Source organism: Melanerpes formicivorus, unplaced genomic scaffold, assembly GCF_026170545.1.
Source record: "Melanerpes formicivorus ecotype bairdi unplaced genomic scaffold, bMelFor1.0.p_v2 SCAF_78, whole genome shotgun sequence".
Lineage (NCBI taxonomy): Eukaryota > Metazoa > Chordata > Aves > Piciformes > Picidae > Melanerpes > Melanerpes formicivorus.
Genome location: NW_027142430.1, coordinates 2,138,641 through 2,156,260, shown reverse-complemented (window position 1 = coordinate 2,156,260; position 17,620 = coordinate 2,138,641). Strand labels below are relative to the sequence as shown.

General features: G+C 50.0%; 1 protein-coding gene across 1 annotated transcript in view; it reads left to right on the top strand.

Moving 5' to 3' along the window:
• The window catches only part of SI (sucrase-isomaltase), a 39,372-nt gene that overhangs the window by 18,489 nt on the left and 3,263 nt on the right, over positions 1-17,620 (top strand). Inside the window, 15 exon segments of the mRNA XM_068164274.1 lie at positions 457-588; positions 744-863; positions 2,379-2,492; positions 2,994-3,078; positions 3,981-4,069; positions 4,071-4,108; positions 4,756-4,927; positions 6,419-6,535; positions 7,409-7,563; positions 8,084-8,168; positions 9,509-9,565; positions 11,359-11,483; positions 12,430-12,518; positions 13,817-13,866; positions 17,188-17,358. Of these exon segments, the coding sequence (XP_068020375.1) occupies positions 457-588; positions 744-863; positions 2,379-2,492; positions 2,994-3,078; positions 3,981-4,069; positions 4,071-4,108; positions 4,756-4,927; positions 6,419-6,535; positions 7,409-7,563; positions 8,084-8,168; positions 9,509-9,565; positions 11,359-11,483; positions 12,430-12,518; positions 13,817-13,866; positions 17,188-17,358 (1,599 nt within the window).

Sequence of the window (17,620 nt, the reverse complement as noted above, 5' to 3'; positions counted from 1 at the left end):
TGGAAACATATATTAGTCTTAATTAACAGCAGTTTCAGATAACATTAGCCTGATGGCTTAAATGGAATGAAAGTGCCCTAGTATTAAGTTAAGATTGGAGGAAGGAATGTTTGGATTCAAGGGGATGGCTCTTGAAGTCACAGAACTGCAATGAAACAAGCACAGGGCCAGGGGCTATCTGAGAGGATGCCAATGTGAGATGCTGCTGCTGCGAAATGAGGCTCTTTGGAGGAACAAAAGATGTGTCAGTACCATTAATTAGGGCTGAAAGTAGGAGATGAGATGCACTTGGTTTGCGAGTGCTCCTGACAGCACACTTTCTGCCAGGCTGCACGGGGATCCCAGCAGCAGATTCACTGTGGGACGGAGGGGAGCTGGCAGAAGGTGGGCTGGGCTGAGATCCAAAGCCTTTCCCTGGCACTCCTCGTCACAGGGCTGGACTCCCTTCTCTTTCAGGATGCTCAGGTCACCGATATCGACTACATGGAGGAAAGGAAAGATTTTACCTATGACAAAGTGAAGTTCAGAGATCTCCCTAGCTTTGCGTCGTACCTGCATGCCGCCGAGCAGAAGTACATCATCATCCTGGTCAGCACAGCTCTTTCTTTCCCCTTGTAACTATTTCTCAATGCACTTTGCTCATTCTATGCAATTGTTGCATCCACTGCCCAGCCTTCTAGCAGGCACTGATGGAGTGTATGGGAGCTGCTCTTGTTTGCTCATTGTTGTTTCTTATGTTTTAGGACCCCGCTATCAGCACACAAAATCTGGTGGATGGTAGTCCCTACGGAAGCTACGTCAGGGGAGAGATCAACAAAGTCTGGGTTAATGATTCAGATGGAGAAACCACACTATTTGGGGAGGTAATTTGGGGGTTATGAGCTTGAACTGGCTCTGGTGGCACTCTGAGGGCACGGGGCTCCTTCTGAACTCCCATTCCCTAAGCTGCTTCCTTCAGTAAAATTAGCTGCCGGTGAGAATTCAGGTTTGTAGGTCTCACCTAGGATATGATCCTTCTCTGGACTGTCCTGTAGACAATTATGGAAACATGTATTACTCTTAATTAGCAGCCAAGGGTAATTAAGTTACATCCAAAGGTAGAGACCTTTCTTGATTGCTTATTTTTTACAGTTTTTGTCCATTGAATGCAAAAGGCAGGCCAGGGTGGTTTGGTGAGCCGAGAGGCAGTTCACCACCCCCTTCCCAGTTATTTTCCCAATTCCTGTTTATTTCCAGTAGTGAATTAAGAGCAAGCTCCCACAGTATCTTTTTAACTTAGATTTCCAACTTCTATTGACACAGTTGTGTGATGTGGGGGGAGATTCAGGCTGGATGTGAGGAGGAAGTTCTTCCCCATGAGAGTGGTGAAGCCCTGGAATGGGTTGTCCAGGGAGGTGGTTGGGGCCCTGTCCCTGGAGGTGTTTAAGGCCAGGCTGGCTGAGGCTGTGGCCAGGCTGATGTAGTGTGGGGTGTCCCTGCCCATGGCAGGGGGGTTGGAACTAGCTGATCCTTGTGGTCCCTTCCAACCCTGACTGATACTATGATACTATGTTTGTTGCTGCTTGTGTGGCACAAAGGGAACTGAAAACTCCACAATTAAGAAACTTGTGCTCTTTCTGCCTCCCTTCTGCATCCAAGCTTTGTCACCAGCAGTTCACTGTTCACAAGGCTTCATTGTATTAGCACTGCCTTTGGTGGCTGACCGCGAGGGTCCTAGTGGACAACAGACTGAGTGTGAGTCAGCAGTTTGCCACCACTGCAGCAAAGGCAAACCAGACCCTGGGCTTCACCCACGGGCCATTACTTAGCAGAGGCGGGTTGGGATCATCCCACTCCGCTCAGCCCTTGCAGGCCTCAGCTGGAGTACTGTGTCCTGTTCTGGTCCCCACAATTCAAAAGAGATGCAGACAGATGGGAGAGGATCCAAAGGAGGGCCACAAAGATGATGAAGGGCCTGGAGAAGCTGCTCTCCTAGGCAGGGCTGAAGAAGGTCAGTATTTCTGGAGAAGAAAATCCTGAGGGGAGAGGTCACTGTGATATTCCAGTCCCTATAGGGAAGCTAAAAAGAGGACAGAGGCTCTCTCTTTGCAAGGAGTCCTGTGGAGAATTCAAAGGGCTATGGATACAAGTTGCACTGGAAATGTTTTAAGGTTAGAACAATCATTGGAACAACCTCCCAGGGACATGGTAGAGCCCCCATCAGTGGAGATTTTCAAGATGCAATTGGACAGAGCCTAGATGACCTCATCTAGATTCCATTCCCCATAGAAGGTGGGACCCGATGATCCTCCAACCTGGGTTATTCTCTGATTCTATGAATCTATTCTATCTTTTAGTATCACTAAAGCTTAGATGGTTATTTGCCTTGCACACTGCAGGTGTGGCCAGGGGAAGCCGTGTTCCCAGACTTCAGCAACCCAGACTGCGAGAGCTGGTGGGTGGAAGAGTGCAAACTGTTTTACGATGTCGTGCCCTACGATGGGATCTGGATTGTAAGCCACTCACAACTTCCATTGCTATTGTTCCTTGCAGAACCAGTCAAGGACAGGTGCTGATTGGATGTGCAAGGGATGGCTGCTGACCCGCTGGGATCAGCACAGGATGTGTGTTTTGACAGTGTGCCTTTGCCGGTTCTGTTTTCCTCTCCACACCTGCTCCATCCCAAAGACCCTGCATTGAGAGCCACATGGGGATGGCCATAGGCACAGCCAGTGTGCACCTGTGCACCTCTTGCAATTGCTCTCTGTGTGGGGGTGAGATGGAAGTGAGATGCAGATGCTCATCTGCACATAGAAGTCTGTCCATCACTGAGACCTAAGCTAATTGCTGCAGGAATGAGCTGTGGCAGTAGCTTCACTACAGTGCTCTTGCTCAGTTGTATGATGGTGATTCTAAGGCATTATTCCTTAAAGGCTGAGAGGACAGAACACAAAGCTTTGTCAGGAAAGTGTGCTTTAGGAAACCTCATGACATTCAACATCTTACCTTTGCAGGACATGAACGAAGTGTCCAATTTCGTTCAAGGCTCAAACAAAGGCTGTGCAGAGAATGAAAAGAACTATCCTCCTTACACTCCCAGTAAGTCCATCTGTGTTAACCAGACAGCAAAACAGTCAGGGAGATGGTGAATTACTCTGCCATTGGCTACAAGGGTGCAAAGCTTAGTTAGTGTAGTTCTTACGGGTGGGGGATTGAAGGTTGCTATTGACAGAAGGTATCAGTGCACTCTGCCCCTCACCCAAGGCCTGCTTTGTGTAACTACCCTTCTGCTCTAATTCTTGCTGAATATTGCCATTGCCTTAATTATGTCTGACAAAGTAAGTAGCTTCTTCCACTATCAGTAGATTTTGAGATGCATGGAGAGTTAAAATGGAGGTCACAGTTTGTGTTAAGGGGAAGGTTCAGGTAACCATTGCCAGCGTGGTGTCAGACCCTGAATCCAACATTGCCAGTGTGGTTCTCAGTTGTTCCTGTGAAGCTCAAGAGTAGAAAAGGTCACAGAGCAATGAGGAACCAAAAGTAGCCACAAGAGGCATTTTGGGTTTTGTAGTAGTAATCACAGCATCACACAATGGTAGAGGTTGGAAGAGACTCCTAGAGATCGAGCCCAAACCCCTGCAAGGGGGAGCAGGGGCACCCAGGGCAGGGCACACAGGAACACAGCCAGCTGGGGTTGGAAAGTCTCCAGAGCAGGAGACTCCACAACCTCTCTGGGCAGCCTGCTCCAGGCTCCAGCACCCTCACAGGGACAAAGTTTTCCCTTCTCTTCCCCTGGCACCTCCTCTGCTCCAGCTTGCCCTCAGTGCCCCTTGTGCTGTCCTTGGACATCCCTGAGCAGAGCCTGGCTCCATCCTGGCCTTAGTGCAAGGATTAAAGAGGAAAAAAGGCTTGAGTGCCCTGAATGTGCATGAAAGAAGTGCTTGGAAGCACCCCTAATCCAAAGGTCCTTCAAAAGCACTATTTGCATTCCTTTACTGTAGATATTGTGGACAGACTCATGTATTCCAAGACACTTTGTATGGATGCTGTGCAGAAGTGGGGGCAACACTATGATGTCCACAGTCTTTAACAGTCTTTATGGTCATTCCATGGCCATGTCAACAAAGAAGTAAGTAATGCATCCTGAAATCATTACAGCAAGCTCTCAGGAGAGCACATGCCCTGACTTTTCCAAAACAGCAAATCACAGAATCACAGAGTAGGTCTGGGCTGGAAGGGACCTCTAGTCCAACCCCCTCTAGCAGTCTACTAGATCAGGGTGCTCAGGGCCTTGTTGAGCCTCACCTTGAATATCTCCAGGACTGAGGCCCCAACCAGCTCCCTGGCAACCTGTTGCAGTGTTCCAGCAGCCTCATGGTGCAGAACTTGTTCCTCACACCCGACCTAAATCTGCTGTGCTCCAGTTTGAAGCCATTGCCCTGGGTCCTGTCCCTGCAGGCCTTTGCAAACAGCCTCTTTCACATGTAAGAACCCAGCTCCTGGCCAATGCTGTAGTTCATTTAAGCCAGTGCAGTAAAGGCAAAATCCACTAACTGTAAGGTTACCTCCATGCTGATTGTCAGAGCTGCATGGAAAGGTTTGCATGAAATTATTTGAGCTTCACTAAAACACACTTGGGCACCTGGAGAAGAATCTCACATCCCTGGGCAGAAGAATCAGTGTAAACTAGGCAGTGTAAATCTGCCTCCTGTGAAACTGTCGATGTCTGAGTTGTCTGCATTCCTTCCCATCATTCCAGTCTCCTTTCCTTTGCAGAGCCATTGAAGCTGTGTTTCCTGGGAAAAGAAGCTTCCTTCTTTCGAGGTCTACTTTTGTTGGATCAGGGAATTACACAGGACACTGGCTGGGAGACAATGCAGCAACCTGGGAACACTTAAGATGGGCCATACCTGGAATGCTGGAATTTAACCTCTTTGGATTCCCTTATGTATGGCATTCACAACACCTGGATAACTCCAGCTTTGGGATAACAGCTCAGCTAATCAAATGCCCTCCAGATAACCGTCCTACAGTTTCAGCTCCAAATTAATTCTGCTTAGCAATTTAGTTTTAACATTTCTTTCCAGTTATTGAGTTTTGGGTTAGGTCACCTGTTTGGAAAGCCATGGCTGTGGGTGTAGCCTGAGAGATAAATGTGGCTAACAAGTTCTCTTATATACACCTCCACCTGGGCTGGGGCAATCCCAAGCACAGATATGGGCTGGGTGACGAGTGGTTCCAGACCACTGCTGAAGAGAAGGCCCTGAGGGCGTCACTTAGTGAAAAACTCCCCAGGAGCCAGCACTGGTCCCTAGCAGCCCAGAGCCAGCTGAATGCTGAGCTGCAGCCACAGCAGGGAGAGCAGCAGCACAGGGAGGGGATTCTGCCCCTCTGCTCTGCTCCAACCCCACCTGCAGCACAGCCTCCAGCTCTGGGGGCCCCAGCACAAGAGGGACCTGGAGCTGCTGGAGACGCTCCAGAGGAGGCCACCAAGATGATCAGACCCTGGAGAACCTTCCCTGTGGGGCCAGGCTGGGAGAGTTGGGGCTGTTCAGTTTGGAGAGGAGAAGGCTCCAGGGAGACCTCAGAGCAGCCTTCCAGTACCTGAAGGTCTCCAGGAGAGCTGGGGAGGGACTTTGGACAAGGGCTGGGAGTGCCAGGACAAGGGACAATGGCTTTGAGCTGGGAGAGGGGAGATTGAGACTGGAGATTAGGAAGAAATTCTTTTGAGTGAGGGTGGGGAGACTCTGGCACAGGTTGCCCAGGGAGGCTGTGGCTGTCCCTTCCCTGGAGGTGTTCAAGGCCAGGCTGGATGAGGCCTTGAGCAAGCTGGGCTGGTGGGAGGTGTCCCTGCCCATGGCAGGGGGTTGGCACTGGATGACCTTGAAGGTCCCTGCCAACCCAAACCATTCTGTAATTGTCTGGGTACCACAAGCTGCCTGTTACTTCCAGTAAGTTTTAAGCACTGGTGACCAATGTGAAACACTTTGCTCTTTTCCTTCTCATTTCCAATGCAGTGGAGACATCGATTTGTGAGGGAAATAGCCACATTCTTTCCCATGCTTTAAACTGTTTACTGTTAAGCTTTGTCCTCATTTAAGCATATGAACATCAAACAGGAGGGGGAGGGTTTGGAAGAAACAGAGCTGTGGGCCCATTCCATGTCAGATTGGACAGGGCTCTGAGCAGACTGCCCTAGTTGCAGGTGTCCTTGCTCACTGCAGGAGGGTTGGACTAGATGACCTTTGAAGGTTCCTTCCAACCTAAACCATTCCATGATTGTCTGAACTGGAAAGAAGAAAGGTGTAGACGTGTTGAGCAGCTTGATTGTTCTGGCCAGCAGCTAAGGTTGAATGGAAGCAGCTCTGCAAAGGAGAAGCCTGTAGGTACTGGAGGTGCACCTTTCTGCACAGCCAGCACACTCTGTTTGCATCCACAGATTGGAGCAGACATCTGTGGTTTCTTGGACAACACCACGGAGGAGCTGTGCAGACGCTGGATGCAAGTGGGAGCCTTTTACCCCTTTTCCAGGAACCACAATGCTGAGGGATATGCAGTAAGTTGTGCTTTCTCTTTCAAACCACTCTGGTGTTTCACTGCACATTCCCTTGCAAAGCAGCACTACTGCCACTTATAAATACTTAGCTGACCAGTTTGAAGACAGCAGAACCTCTTTATGAGACCTTAGAGCTGAGAGCTTTGCCTTCAAAGGGGCTAATTGCCATTAGGCTTACTTGGCAGCATTTTGAACAGCACTGGCTGTGCCCAGCATCAAGGACAAGCTCCACTGCTGTGTGCCCCACAAGGCTGACTCTTAGGAGCTTGACTGCACACCAGGGTGAAACCTGAGCTAACCCCGAGGTGCCCTCCTTGTAGATGGGTAAGGAGGGGCATGCAGCAGAAAACACAGGGAGCACAGAGGAGCAGGACCTCGGTCACACCACTGAAAAGGCAAACACCAAGCAGATGTGCACCATTGAGATTCAGCCCCTCTGAAGCAGAAGCAGCAGCCCCTCTGAAGCAGCAGCCACTTCTCACATGTTTTGCAGAGTCTTTTCTGCCTGATGATGTGGGGCTAGAAGGAAGGGGCCTTCAAGAAAGCTGGGGAGGGATTTTTAACAAGGGCTTGTAGGGTGAGAGGCAATGGATCAAAGCTTGAGGAAGGGAGGTCTAGACTAGGAAGAAATTCTTTACAGGGAGGGTGATGAGACTCTGGAGCAGGTTGCCCAGGGAGGTTGTGGATGCCCCTTCCCTGAAGCTGTTCAAGGCCAGGCTGGATGAGGCCTTGAACAACCTGGGCTAGTGGGAGGTGTCCCTGACCCTCCCCATGGCAGGGGGTTGGAACTGGATGGACTTTCAGGTCGCTTCCAACCTGAGCCATTCTGTGAACCTATGAAAATGCTATTAATAATGTGGCATTTGCTTTCAGTCTCAGGACCCAGCTGTGTTTGGAGCCAATTCCCTCCTGGTGAACACCTCCAAGCATTACTTGAACATTCGCTACACCTTGCTGCCCTACCTGTACACCCTGCTCTACAAAGCCCATACTCGAGGGGACACTGTGGTGCGGCCAGTTCTGCATGAGTGAGTGCACCCTTCAGCCTTGGGCATCGCTGAGTGAGGGCTGAAAAGCCCACCCAGTGTTGTCAGGGACTTGCTAACCACCCATGTGGACTGGAGTATATATAGACAGTTCCCAAGTCATGGAATACCATAATCAGCAACCAGCTGTTACTTCTGCAGATACCGTTGTCAGTCACACTTAGAAGCTGCTATGAGATGCTATTGTCAGCTAATCAAGTTATTCTCCACCACCGTACCATCAAAATGCTTCTTTTCTTGCCTGGAAGCTCTTGAGTGAGCTGTGTGAAGGACACAGCCCCCTGCACTTTGTCACATGCAAACACTACCTAAACTAACCCGATGTGACCTTCTTATCTTCAGACTGACTCAGACCAAGAGGGACTGTAAAAGAGTAGTTTTGCCACACCGCTCTTCAGTCAGGGTTGTAGGCACTCAGTACCGTATCTGGACTGCTGCTGCTGCTCTAGTTCATTAAACCCAGTTAATGCTGTGTCTTCCTCTGTCTTCTCCACCTGTCCAGGTTCTACTCTGATGACAACACGTGGGATATTGACAGGCAGTTCCTGTGGGGTCCTGGGCTGCTCATTTCCCCTGTGCTTGACCCGGTAGGTTTGGCTGTTTTGGTGCTGTTAGGGTCAGGTTGAGACACCAGTCTGAGCCCTTTTTTCTGGCATAAAATCCCCAAGTTCCACTGTTCCTGTCACTCCTCCATTGTTCTGATTACAAACCACCTCCAGTCCTACCCTTTCTCTGTTCAGTCTGTGACAGTTCTGTTAGGCAGCTCAGAGCATGGAGCTGCTCCGCTGTGTGTGTGCCTCCTGCTGAAATCACACTGCCTCTCCTCTTGTGATGAGGAAGTTGAGCTGCAACAGAAGCCTCTGACATCTCCCTTAGGAGCCTCTGGTCCTCTTCTAGTCTGAACTCTTCTGTTTTGACCAGACCTGCAAGAACTGTTAGTAAAGTGATGGCAGAGGCCTTGCTTGTTAGCTTTAACACATCTCTGTCTCCAGTGCAAACACTGGGTTTGGCTAAATCCTTAGCTTACATTTGTCTTGAATGGCTACATCACATCACTTACAGATCTGGAAATATTTCTAACAAGCCTGGGGTTTGCTTCCCTTTTTCCTTTCTTTCCTTTTCCTTTTCCCTTTTTCCTTTGTTTCCTTTCCCTTTTTCCTTTTTCCCTTTTCCTTGCTCCTTTTTCCTCTTTCATTTTCCCTTGTCTCTTCTCCCCTTTCCCCTGTTCATTTTTCCCTTTCCCTTTTTCCATTTCCCCTTTCCCCTTTCCCCTTTCCCCTTTCCCCTTTCCCCTTTCCCCTTTCCCCTTTCCCCTTTCCCCTTTCCCCTTTCCCCCTTCCCTTCCCTTCCCTTCCCTTCCCTTCCCTTCCCTTCCCTTCCCTTCCCTTCCCTTCCCTTCCCTTCCCTTCCCTTCCCTTCCCTTCCCTTCCCTTCCCTTCCCTTCCCTTCCCTTCCCTTCCCTTCCCTTCCCTTCCCTTCCCTTCCCTTCCCTTCCCTTCCCTTCCCTTCCCTTCCCTTCCCTTCCCTTCCCTTCCCTTCCCTTCCCTTCCCTTCCCTTCCCTTCCCTTCCCTTCCCTTCCCTTCCCTTCCCTTCCCTTCCCTTCCCTTCCCTTCCCTTCCCTTCCCTTCCCTTCCCTTCCCTTCCCTTCCCTTCCCTTCCCTTCCCTTCCCTTCCCTTCCCTTCCCTTCCCTTCCCTTCCCCTCTTTTCTCTTCTCACTTGTCCTGGAGACAGGTGATGCACTTTTCTGCTGGTAGCTTTGTAGAAGTTGTATTGCAATTGCTCTCTTTCTGGACAGCATCATAAACCTCACTAAAGATAGCAGTGAGGTGGAGAAGTATCATTGCTTTTCCCAGTGTGAAGCTGAGTTTTGACTGGAAACTGCAGTGCCTTCAGCTCTGAAAGGTGTTTCTTTGCTCTCCTTGCAGGGTGTGGACACGATTCAAGCCTATTTCCCTGATGCGGTGTGGTATGACTACGAGACGGTGAGGAAGTGTTGAGCAATGTGTTGTTTAATTTACAAAGGACATGGCAAACATGAACACAAATGTTAATAACCTTCTATCAATAGGCAAAATTGCCAAAAGCATCTTCAATGGGTTCCATGTCTGGTTAGAGCAGGTATTTACAAGGAGATGTGCAGGATCTGGGCAGTGATAAGCATCTGCACAAGTCTCTGCAAACCAGGAGGAGCCTGCAGTGAGCAGTAGTGTCCTTTATAGGTGGGTTGGATTAGTTGATAGGTTGGATGCGATGATCCTGAAGGTCTCTTCCAACCTGGTTTATTCTACTCTTCTGCTAAGTTGTTGTTGAATATCACAGAGAGAGCCCTGGGAGCCAGATGGCATCGACTGCACGGGGGAGGCTCAACCAGAACAGCCAAGCCAATAGAGCACTGAAGCCAGCGCACAGTTGCCCAATGGGAAGTGGTTGTGCCAGGCTGTGGCCATCAAAGGCAGCAAGATAGGCCTGGTCAGGCAGGAGCAGTGGCCAGCACGTGTCCTTACCCCAGAAGCAGGGTTCTTTACCAGACACACCTGGTCCTGTCCCCTTAGTTCCTTTTCCCATGTTACCATGACTGTCTGCAGGAAGGAGGGGGCTAGGGGGACCATGTCTAGACACATCAGGGTCTGCCTGGGTTTGTGCTGGGGCTCATTTGGCCCCACCATGACAGTAAGTGCAGGGGTGCTATGGGCAGTCTCCAAGTGGCTGTCTGATGAAATCAGGTTGTCAGCCCAGCTTGGGTGACCTAAAAACAAGCCTGCAGGAGGGAAATGGTGAGGCAAAGGGTGAAGGGTGGTGGGGTAAGTGCATGAATCAGCCGCTCAAGGAAGGACACAGAGATACCATAGTATCATAGTATCAGTCAGGGTTGGAAGGGACCACAAGGATCATCTAGTTCCAACCCCTCTGCCATGGGCAGGGACACCCCACACTAGATCAGGCTGGCCAGAGCCTCAGCCAGCCTGGGCTTAAACACCTCCAGGGATGGGGCCCCAACCACCTCCCTGGACAACCCATTCCAGGGCTTCCCACTCTCATGGGGAAGAGCTTCCTCCTCACCTCCAGCCTGAATCTCCCCACCTCCAGCTTCATTCCATTCCCCCTAGTCCTATCACTGCCTGATTTCCTGGAATACAGCACAGGAGATGAGTGGAAACCTGAGCAAAGGCTGTGACTGAATAGAATACAATACACTGTTACAGTCTGAACTGCAAATCCCAGGATACTTTGCCCTAGCCAGCACTTTCATTTTGTAGCTGGCATGACAGCAGCATGGGGCTGAATATCAGCAGCAGATTCAACTCAACACATGACACATAACTGTATGCACAAGTCTGCAATTATAATTTGCTAGTCTGGTTTCTGCAAAGCAGCTGGACTGGGAGACCTTAGAGGTCTTTTCCTACCTTACTAATTCTAGGATTCTAAGTTTCCAGCTGCTGTGATAATCCTTTTGCTGGGGGAAAAAAAGGTCATTGTGGGTAAAAAAAGGAACATTGTTCACATCAGATTCCTGTATTCACATCAGACTCCCATCAGGACTTGTTCTCTGTATTGACTGAGCCAAACCAGAGCAGTGAGAGCTGCTGATTTATGACATTAGATGACACTGATGTGCAGCTGATTTAGCTTTATGTGCCCACTGGCACAGAGATAGTCACATAACTTAAGCATCCTCTAAAAGGAAGCACCAAGATGAAACTCAGGGCTTGAAAGCATTCAAAGCAGTGAGTGGTGCAAGGTAACCTGATCTGTTTTCTATCCTGCCAAAAAGGGGGAAAAAATCTCAGCAAGAAGAGAATGGAGCAGCCTGTTCCTGCCAGCAGACAAGATGGGACTCCATCTGAGGGGGGGCTATGTCTACCCTACTCAGCAACCATCTCAAACAACAGATGCAAGGTGTGCTTCAAACCTCATGGCTTTCACGGGTTTATTTTCAAGACTGAGCTGAGGACTGTCATGTTACAAAGCAGTAGCAGCCCCTTGTATTTCCCCCCTCTACTCAGCACTGGCAAGGCCACACCTCAAGCCCTGGGGTCAGTTTTGGGCCCCTCGCTCAAGAAGGACATTCATAGATTCATAAAATACACTGAGGGGCTAGGGTGAGGCCAGAGAAGGGCAACAAAGCTGCTGAAGGGTCTGCAGAGCAGCTCTGGTGAGCAGTAGCTGATAAAACTGGGGTTGTTTAGTCTGGGGAAGAGGAGGCTGAGGGGAGACCTCATTGCTCTCCACAAGTCCCTTGAAAGGAGGCTGGAGAGAGGTGGGAGTTGGTCTGTTCTCTGTACCAACAAATCATAAGACCAGAGGAAATGGCTTCAAGTTGCCCCAGGGGAAGTTTAGATTGGGTATTAGAAGAAACTTTTTCACTGAAAGGTTTCTCAAGCACTAGCACAGGCTGCCCAGGGAGGTGGTTGGATGCCCCTCCCTGGAGGTGTTTCAGAGAGGCAGAGATGTGGTGCTGAGGGACGTGGTTTTAGCACCAGCCATGGCAGAGCTAGAGACAGGCTGGATTCAAAGATCTTGCAGGGCTGTTCCAGCCCGAATGATTCTGTTTAGCATTTTCTCCTAGAAGCGGGGCCCTAGCTGTGAGCCACAGCTCAGTTCCACAGCTGGCTCCAGCGCAAGCTCAGCCACCCAGGGCAAGTTTATTTGTGCAGCATTTTGTGCCCTTGCCATGCCTTTTACTCTGCTTGTGGGACAAGGAAAGGCAGCCAAGGTCTAACCTGAGGCAATCTCCAAGTACTGCATCCCCGCTGAGTGTCGCATTCCTAGCAGGGATGTGAAGGGGGCAGGCACTGCTGAAGTGTCTGTTGTCCATGTAAGACACAAGTCTCTCTTTCCACAGCCGCAGGAATCCGATGGGACTCATTATTGCCATGGATGACAACAATGCAGCTTCTGGGGACTTATTCTGGGATGATGGGGAATCTACAGGTGGGCATTTATCACAGCATGGCTCAGGCTGGAAGGGAGCTCAGAGCTCATCTGCTCCAAGCTCCCCACCATGCCCAGGGACACCTCTCAGCTACACTCAGCTGCTCAAGGCCTCAGCCAGCCTGGCCTCAAACACCCCCAGCAAGGAGGCAGCCACAGCCTCCCTGGCCAGCCTGGGCCACACTCTCACCACCCTCACAAGCAACAACTTCTGCCTCAGCTCCACTCTCACCCTGCTCTGCCTCAGCTTCAAACCATTGCCCCTTGGCCTGGCTCCAGACCCCCTCAGCAAAAGTCTCTCTGCAGCCTTCCTGCAGGATGCCTTCAGGTGCTGGCAGGCAGCTCTGAGGTGCCCCTGGAGCCTTCTCCTCTGCAGGCTGCACACCCCCAGCTCCCTCAGCCTGGCCTCACATCAAAAGCTAAATCTGCTTTTCTACCTTAGCCTCCACATCATCCATCCAGCCTGTCAAAATCCCTTTTGTTATTTTAACTCCACTCATCATATCTTCAGCAAAACTTCCAAGCCTTCATTTTTCAAAGTTGGTGGAAGTTAGGGCTGCTTTTAAGAAATAAAGCTGTGATGCAGCTGATTATTGCTGCCATAAATATGAAGGCCTTGGGTGGTTGCTGGCTGTATGGGTGACAGCTCTGTGTCCTGCTTTGTCAGGGCTTAAAATAACGAAGCTGTTATTGCACTCACTGCTCTTCAGAAACAAACCAATAAAACATCTTCTGATTTTATTCCCTGCCCCAAACTTGCAGGTTGCAGCTTCTCAGAGAAACTCTTTACAGTTTGCTGCAATGACAGTGATTTTCTTCTCATCCAGAGGAGCAAACCTCCCAAATTGACTCAATTTTTGTCTTGCCTTTTCCCAGCGCTGTGTTCCTTCCTCCCTCCTGCTTCTGTGGGCAGCACAGCCTTAGTATTGTTGCCGTTTTTGCACAGAAAGGGCTTCTTTAGGGTATAGTGACAGATTAACTTTAAGCCATACATCTACATTTAAGATGAGAAGAAATAGGTCTAAAAAAAGAAATGCATATTTTAGCAAAACTGCTTTCAGGGAATTTGGGAAAGTGGGAAAAAAATCAATCTCCTGGGAGTCTGGCCTAAGGAAAGCAGAAAAAGAGAGGTTTCAGTTCCCCAGAGAATCATGAGTAAATATTTGAGCTGCTCAGTGCAGCCTGCATCTGGAGTAATGCTGACAATTGGAACTTGTTGGTCTGCAGCAGCGGCACAGCTTTGCTGTGATTCCTGTCCTTCCTGCGCTGCAGGGGTAACTTCTCTCTTTGCCTTGCAGGTACAGTGGAGAGGGAAGCCTACCTCTACTATGAGTTTACAGTCTCCAGTGTAAGTATTTTACTGGAAATGCTCCTACTTTTAATTTTGCCTTTATCAATAGCGCCTGCAAAGGGCAATTCTTTTCTCCTCCATGTTCTCCTGTAAGATTTACTGAGAAGCAAAGTGTTTGACAAACTCCAAATGGATTCATGTTCAAATTACTGTAATTTAACTGGGATGGAAATGTGCTATTTGCCTTCTCCTCCTTAATATAAACATCTGAAGAGCTCCTGTTTCCTTTCACATACCAGAGGCAGCAGCAATGCTTGTTGAATGGGAGAACCATAGAGCATCAAAGGCAGTTAAGAGAGTCAGAAGGGAGCTGAATACAGTGCTTCTAATCCTCAGCATATTGGAAATTGGAAAACTGATCTTTGCAAACTGTAAAAATACAGCTGGGTGTTCCCAGAGAGGGAGGGGAACACCTTCCTCTTGTCTGCAGCCATGGCACCTGCTTTGACTTGGAGTCTGATATCAGTTTTCTTACGCTGAAACTGCCTTGGAAGGGTTAATTTCTGTCAGGGTGCAGTCCAGAGAGTGTTCCTGTTCAGTACAGAATCACACAATCAGGGAGTGGCTCAGGCTGGAAGGGAGCTCAGAGCTCATCTGCTGCAAGCTCTCCACCATGCCCAGGGACACCTCTCAGCTACACTCAGCTGCTCAAGGCCTCAGCCAGCCTGGCCTCAAACACCCCCAGCAAGGAGGCAGCCACACTGAGCAGAGACACAATATGAGAGGGATTCCAAGTAATATGATAGTTTTGATAATAGAATTACCTACTAAAGTTGTTTTATTCTTTTTCTGGTGAAAGAGCAGGGAAGCAGAGAGAGAGCTTGCACAGGAACATGGAAGTAGAAGCAAAGGAATGCAAAGGGGAAGCACATGCATTAGTTAGTGCCTTTAATCATGTCTAATCACATAATCATTTGTAGATAAAAATCCTCAATTCCTTTTGAGATTTGGATCTCTTGTAGCCAAATTGCCAGAGGTAATGATGGGGATATAAAAATGAAGGAGCATTTATATATAGGGAGCAATAAGGAGGGCTGCAGAGGGACTTTTGCTGAGGGGGTCTGGAACCAGGCCAAGGGGGAATGGTTTGAAGCTGAGGCAGAGCAGGGTGAGAGTGGAGCTGAGGCAGAAGTTGTTGCTTGTGAGGGTGGTGAGAGTGTGGCCCAGGCTGGCCAGGGAGGCTGTGGCTGCCTCCTTGCTGGGGGTGTTTGAGGCCAGGCTGGCTGAGGCCTTGAGCAGCTGAGTGTAGCTGAGAGGTGTCAGATGAGCAGATGAGCTCTGAGCTCCCTTCCAGCCTGAGCCACTTTATGATTCTGTGATTCTCTACTGAGCACAAACCTGAGCCATTCTGTGATTCTATGATAACAGTCATGGTTCAGCTCCACTGCTAGAACTCTTAACCTAGTAACAAGCAATGAACTGGGTAGGAACTGGAATTTGTAGGTCGGGGAAAGTGAGTATGGATGTTCATGTGTTGGCACCTGATGAGATCAGAGTCAAGCAGAGATTATCTGCCCTGTCACAGACACAGGTCAGCCTTCTTTTGTTGCCAAAGGGAGCACAAAACCAAACCAACAAACATGCAGCTAAAGCACGGCCATGAGGCATGTTGTATACATGGCAGAAAATCATCATTGTGAGAACAGCAAGCAAGGCAATCTTGGATATGTTAGGGAAAAAGAATTGGCTTACTTCATGCTGCATTATGGGACCGGATGGGATCCATCCTAGGGTGCTGAGAGAGCTGGCAGATGAGCTGCCAAGCCACTCTCCATCATTTTCCACCAGTCCTGGCTCACTGGAGAGGTCCCAGGTGACTGAAACTGGCCAATGTGGTCCCCATCCACAAGAAGGGTCGGATGGAGGAACCTGGAAACTCCAGGCCTGGCAGCCTGACCTCAGTGCCAGGGAAAGTGATGGAGCAGATTATCCTGGGGGCAATAACTGCACACCTGAAGGATGGCCAAGGGCTCAGGCCCAGCCAGCATGGATTTAGGAGTGGCAGGTCCTGCCTCTCCAACCTGATCTCCTTCTATGATCAGGTGACTGCCTGGTGGATGTGGGGCAGGCTGTGGATGTGGTCTGCCTGGACTGCAGCAAGGCCTTTGACACCATCCCCCACAGCAAACTCCTGGCCAAGCTGTCAGCCCCTGGCTTGGACAGCAGCACTCTGAGCTGGGTTAGGAACTGGCTGGAGGCTGAGCTCAGAGAGTGGTGGTGAATGGTGCCACATCCAGCTGGCAGCCAGGCACCAGTGGTGTGCCCCAGGGATCAGTGCTGGGCCCCATCCTCATTAACATCTTCATTGATGATCTGGATGAGGGAATTGAGTCAGTCATCAGCACATTTGCAGATGACACCAAGCTGGGAGCAGATGTTGGTCAGTTAGAGGGTCAGAAGGGCTCTGCAGAGGGAACTTGCCGGGCTGGACAGATGGGCAGAGTCCAACAGGATGGCATTCAACAAGTCCAAGTGCCAGGGGCTGCACTTTGGCCACAGCAACCCCAGGCAGAGCTACAGGCTGGGGTCAGAGTGGCTGAGAGCTGCCAAACAGAGAGGGACCTGGGGGTGCTGATTGACAGCTGCCTAAACATGAGCCAGCAGTGTGCCCAGGTGGCCAAGAAGGCCAATGGCATCCTGGCCTGCATCAGGAAGAGTGTGGCCAGCAGGAGCAGGGAAGTCATTGTGCCCTGTACTCCGCACTGCTTAGGCCACACCTTGAGTCCTGTGTCCACTTCTGGGCCCCTCAGTTTAGGAAGGACATTGAGAGACTTGAAGGTGTCCAGAGAAGGGCAACAAGGCTGGGGAGAGGCCTTGAGCACAGCCCTGTGAGGAGAGGCTGAGGGAGCTGGGGTTGCTTAGCCTGGAGAAGAGGAGGATCAGGGGAGACCTCATTGCTCTCTCCAACTACCTGAAAGGAGGTTGTAGCCAGGTGGGGGTTGGTCTCTTCTCTCTGACAACCAGCAGCAGAACAAGAGGACACAGTCTCAGGCTGCACCAGGGGAGGTTTAGACTCGAGGTGAGGAGAAAGTTCTTCACTGAGAGAGTCTTTAGTCATTGGGATGTGCTGCCCAGGGAGGTGGTGGAGTCCCCATCCCTGGAGGTGTTCAGGAGGGGATTGGATGTGGCACTTGGTGCCATGGTCTAGTCATGAGGTCTGTGGTGATAGGTTAGACTCGATGATCCTTGAGGTGTCTTCCAACCTTAGTTATACTGTGAGACTGTGAGACTGTGATTATGGAAATAAAGGAAGTGGTTAAATCAGTAGGAATTTTGGCAGGCTTTTGTTATCACAATGCCATCACTATTGTTTTTCAGACTACTCTCCAAATAACTGCAAAAACCAATGGCTATTCTGACCCAAACAACTTGAAGTTCGAAGAGATCAAGATACTGGGAGCAGAGCAGGAGATCACAGCAGTCACTGTCAGCCAGAACAATGTTGTGGAGGATCACCAAGTTAACATCACCTATGACTCCGTGCAGAAGGTACAACAGCAACAGGAACATGGGGAGGAAACACCTTTCAGTCTTCATCACCTTCATTCTGTGCATTGCAAAGGACAGTGCTTGGGACTGAGAAGTGGCCCAGTGCCAGCTGCATGCAGATGAACAAGTCAGAGCAAGCTGGATCAGGCCAGGAGGCAGCAGTGTCCTGGGCTGCAGCCAGAGGATTGTGGTCAGCAGAGCAGGAGAGGGGATTCTGCCCCTGGACTCTGCTCTGCTCAGACCTCACCTCCAATCCTGCCTC